Source organism: Vicia villosa, linkage group LG2 (assembly GCF_029867415.1).
Source record: "Vicia villosa cultivar HV-30 ecotype Madison, WI linkage group LG2, Vvil1.0, whole genome shotgun sequence".
NCBI classification, from domain to species: Eukaryota; Viridiplantae; Streptophyta; class Magnoliopsida; order Fabales; family Fabaceae; genus Vicia; species Vicia villosa.
Genome location: NC_081181.1, coordinates 165,496,839 through 165,501,952, shown reverse-complemented (window position 1 = coordinate 165,501,952; position 5,114 = coordinate 165,496,839). Strand labels below are relative to the sequence as shown.

Here is a 5,114-nt window from a genome sequence, read left to right as displayed (position 1 = left end):
AACATAAATTTAATATATCTTCTAGACACTCTTCACTTTCAAGAACATATATCAAACAACTCTCAATCACATATCAAACATAGACTTGATGCATTTTCGATAGACTTGATGCATTTTCGAGAAGCTCCTCACTCTCAATCACATATGAAACTTATACTTAAGTATATAATGTCTAAAACCAACACAAACTTTAAACACTCATCAATGATATGAGACCTATATAAAATTCAAGCTCTCAAGTGTAATCACAACATAACATATTGAAATTATCTAAAGGAGAAGAACATATTATGAAGTGAAAGAATGTAGAATGAAACTATACTCTTGCAATTGTTGTCATGTAACCATATATTGCAAGAAATGAAATTGTAAGCCATCTTTGTTTTATGTAAAATGGAAAATAAAAAGTATACACTATAAACCGATCATACATAATGATTCACCCTTCTATATGCTTGATCTTGTCTTATATATAATCAACTAAATCCAAACTTAACTATACCACAAAAATCTAGTTATAAACAAATCACACATAGAACACACAACACAACTCAAACATTGATCCTAAGTATCTAAGTTAAATGTCAAAACAAAATATTGAACTATAAACAACAAATGGAACATCTAACTAGTCCATTTTCATTGCAATAAGAACACCTTTGGAATCCAAACTCTCCAACTTCACAATCATCTTCATAGTAAATTTTACAACTTCCATAACATGTTTCACAAGGCACAAACTTTATATCACCACAAACTTGACATCCACCATTATCACCTCCTCCTCCAATCTTATCAATCTTTTCACAACAATCAAGTAATTTCTCAAGCTTCTTATCATCATGAAGTTTTTGAATTTCCTCAACTCCACCAATGTATTTCCTTCCAATAAACACCTTTGGTAATCCTCCTTTGCCATACTCTTCACCAAGTAACTCTTTGAGCTCTTCTTTGAATTCTAAATGCATTGAAACATCTCTCTCATCAACCCTTATGCCTAAGCCTTTCAAAATTATCTTCACATTGCAACAATCTTCATAAGTTTTTCTCACCATACGTAGGCTTGTGAAATACAAGACAACTTTTTCCTTCTTCCCATGTGAGGAAACCTTGAAATCTACAAAAACATCATCATTGATTTTCTTTTCCTCAAAAAAGGATATCTTTTTATCCATCCCTTCTTGCTTCTCGTGAAATGAATCCTTGAATGAGGAAACAACTTTAAAATCATCAAAATCTAAAACTTTAACCTTGAGACTTGAATCATTTGAACCCTCCAACTCAATCATTGGATCCAACTTGGGTTTGTGTAAATCAATGCCATCATCATCATTCACCATGATACTAGTCTTTTGTGGTTCAACATTGACAACCTCAAAAGATAAATCTTCTAAGTGATTTGGTGATTGTAAAGGAGTTGTCTCTTCAAGACCTTCCATTAGTTCCCATGTGTTGATGATACTCTCCTTCTCATCAAGCCCACAAGTTGGTTTTGTGATTTGATTATTGACAATAGATTTTGGCAATTTCTCCACAATCATACTAGACCATGTTTTGGCCTCATTCTCTTCCTCCTCCTCTTTGAAGCTCTCACTAACCTTTCCACCGGAAAACATGAAATTTGTTCCGACCTCAAATTCGTTGCACTGCTTATTGTCTGCGTGCAACGAACGTGCGGTCGGAACAAAACCATTGCTTTGACTATGAGATACAAGCTCCAAAGAACCCAATGTTGTTGATGTCAATGCCACAAGATGATAACTATCTCCTTTGCTTTGAGGTGGATGATGTACATGCATTGTGTAGCTTCTAGAAACAGAGCAATAAGGTATGTTGCAATGATTACATCTCTTTTGTTTGGAACTTACACAACCCATTATCACAAATATGAAATTGATCAACACAAAAAAGTGAACCACACAATAAAAAAACAAACTTTGAGGATTTGGTTTGTGGAATCAAAAACACCAAACAAAATGCCAAATGAAAATGTACAAAAACTCAATGACCCAAAAAAACTCAGAAAAATTGAAAGATTGATAGGGGAAATTATTGAATGATAATTGAATTGATTCCAAAGTCAAATAAAGTGGGTAGTGGATCAATCAATCATCATCTTTCAATTCTTAACAAACATTTTCTCTCTCTCTCTCTCTCTCAAAAGATTGTTAATGAGAGAAAATAATGATAAATTGAATGATGAGAATGCAATTTCTGACAAAAGGGGTGTGAAGAAACCAAAAGAAGAACTATAAATGAGAAAGAGATGAAATTTGGGTTCATGAGAATGAGTTATGTTATGCTATGATAAGATAACACTCTTTCTTTCTCTATATCTCACTGTCTTTCTCTCTCCTCAAGAAAATGAAACTTCAATGGAAACTCTCTCGGTTACTTCCACCCACGTTGTTATGTTATGTCATGTCATCGTTGTTCTTTTATGTTACATTTTCAATTTTATTTATTGTTTATGGGCGAAACATATTCATATGTTATTTTTAATAATTAAAGTTAAGCTGAAGTGAGTTGAATTAATTTTAGTGAAACATGTTTAAAAAGTTCTAAAGTTAAAGAATAAAGAAAAATGAATTTTCATATTGTCGGTGATATTTAAATCTTTATTAATTGAATTATTCATTCAAAGTTATTTTCTTTTTTTTAGTATATATATGCAAAGATCCTTGTTAAAATTATAGGATCGGGTTAATTTAATTTTTCAGCTCATCAGTATTGTAAAATAATATTTTAGAGAAAATGGGTGATGTACTGACAGTGTAAAAAAATTTTACACTGTCAACCAATCACGACCATGAATCAGGACAAGTTAGACTGTAATTTTAAAAAAACTTATATGACATGGCAAAACGATTTGTTTCTATTGGATGACAGTACAAAACTTTTTTACACTGTCAGTGCACTACCTTTAACCTCAATATTTTAAATTGTCAAATTATATAAAAAAAATTATTTAAAATTTAAAGTTTTATTCTTCTTTTTATTTTTGACAATAAAAATTAATAATTATTAATTTTCAATAATATTATATATATATATATATATATATATATATATATATATATATATATATATATATATATATATATATATATATATATATATATATATATATATATATATATATATATATATATATATATATATATATATATATATATATCGTTAAAGTTTAAAATATTTTACTTCATTCTCACACATTACTTAAAAATTTATACATTTTTTAATGTTATGTAATTTATTTCATTATTTTTGAAATTCTACAAATATTTTTATATGACATCACTTAAATATTTTTATATTTCAGAATACGAGTTTGTCGATGATGACAATAGTAGAAAAGTTAAAGCTTCAAACGTATTGGTGGCTGAAATCTTACTTTAAGGGTTTTAGGGTTGAATATAATCTTTGGAGGCTCAATCTTCTGCAATGTATCACGAATTGTATTAGTTAGTTTCAATTACGGAGTCGTCGTTTTGTTGTGTGATTTTAAATATTTATGTTTTGTAGTCTTTCAAGTACGTCTTGTGCTTGAAGGAATTCTTAGTTGTTGGTAATATATTTTTTAGTTTCTTAAAGAAAAAAAGAGACGTAGTTAATTTTAAGTGTAAATTAATATAGGATAATTAAAACTGTTATTTAAAATTGAAAAATTAATTTCATAAATAAGATAAGTTAAAGGACTAAAATTATGATTAGAATTTAAATTTATATTAAAATAATTTTGATATTATTAATTTTAAATTTATGAGTACAAAATCAAATACGAGTTTGATTAACTAAAATTTGCGGGCGGCAATATAACTACCATTCGCGGTTTTTAGCGCGTGTACAACTATCGAAAAGAATTGAAAATGATTTGTTTTTTTTTATTAATTTTGCAGAGAAATGTTGCTCTCATTGACGAGTGTTCACGCGTGAGCAGAGGTTGGTGGCTGGATCCAACTTACAAGATTTTCTAGAGACAATTATTTTTCTAACTTGTCGGTTCTATTTAGGTTTTTTAATAAAAAATATATTTAAACTAATAAAAATTAGTTTGTTTGATTTGATTTGGTTTTTGTAAATTCATTCATCATTGAATCTATACCAAACTATATTCGATATGTCTTTTGGAAATCATAAAGAACAAAGATGGAGGTGTTGAGATAGCTTTAGTATGCCTCTCAGATTATCGAGGAGTATAACTACTCTTAGGATGGAAATAGGCTGAACCGAGTTAAGTTTTGTCAAGCTTATGTATGGTCTGTCAAAAATCTGAAATGTTAATCTGATCTGTAGTCTGTCATAGGTTTATCTTTTAGGCCTGAGTCTGGCCTTTTCGAAGGCTTGGTTAGTCTGTTAACCTACATAAAAGTCTATTTATTTTAGACATATATAAATAAGCAATTAAAATAATGTTTAAATAGACTAACTAACTAAAAGAACTTATGAGAACAATGTTCCTCGAGTGTTTTCCTCTTATTTTTACAAGTTCTTCAAGATAATTAAGTTTTATTAATGTATTTTAATTCAAAGTACAAAACATAACATAATAATAATAATAATAATAATAATAATAATAATAATAATAATAATAATAATAATAATAATAAAATATTCATATTTATTTAAATAGGTCGGTCTGATAGGCTTAAAAGACTTTTTTTTGGGCCTGCGGCCTAACTTTTTTAACTAAATAGGCTTATAAAAAAGTCTAGGCCTTTTTTATTTAAAAATAATGTGTGACCTGACCTGAGCCTATATAGGCTAGCCCGTAGGCCCCTGTTATCGGTCTGGTCTATTATTGAAAGTGTCGTTTAATTTTTTTCTTCTAAAAATTGGTCTTTAAGTTTTTTTTTAATAGTTTGATCATTTAAAATGCTTTGAAAATATTAAACAGTTATAATATTTAATAAATAATTAAATGTGTTAAAATTAGATGACATTAGATGATTGATTGAATGTACACTATTCAACATTTTGTGCTGGATAGAGAAGTTGTCCTATTAAACTGCAACTAAATATTTAAAATAATATCAAAATGTATAAAATAGTATCCTAAATATATAAATTATCATTCAAAATACATGAAATAAAATCATAATTTAACTGAGTAT

At 28.2% G+C, this 5,114-nt stretch overlaps 1 protein-coding gene across 1 annotated transcript; it reads right to left on the bottom strand.

Annotated features, from left to right (window-relative positions):
* Positions 1-214: 214 nt before the first annotated feature.
* LOC131647327 (uncharacterized protein At5g39865) lies at positions 215-2,423 on the bottom strand. The gene has a single exon (XM_058917230.1). The coding sequence runs from the start codon at positions 1,875-1,877 to the stop codon at positions 603-605; it is 1,275 nt and encodes a 424-aa protein (XP_058773213.1). The 5' UTR covers positions 1,878-2,423; the 3' UTR covers positions 215-602.
* Positions 2,424-5,114: the final 2,691 nt, after the last annotated feature.

Excerpts from the sequence above, each read along its gene's own strand:
- LOC131647327 (XM_058917230.1), bottom strand. The coding sequence starts at position 1,877 with ATGGGTTGTGTAAGTTCCAAACAAAAGAGATGTAATCATTGCAACATA.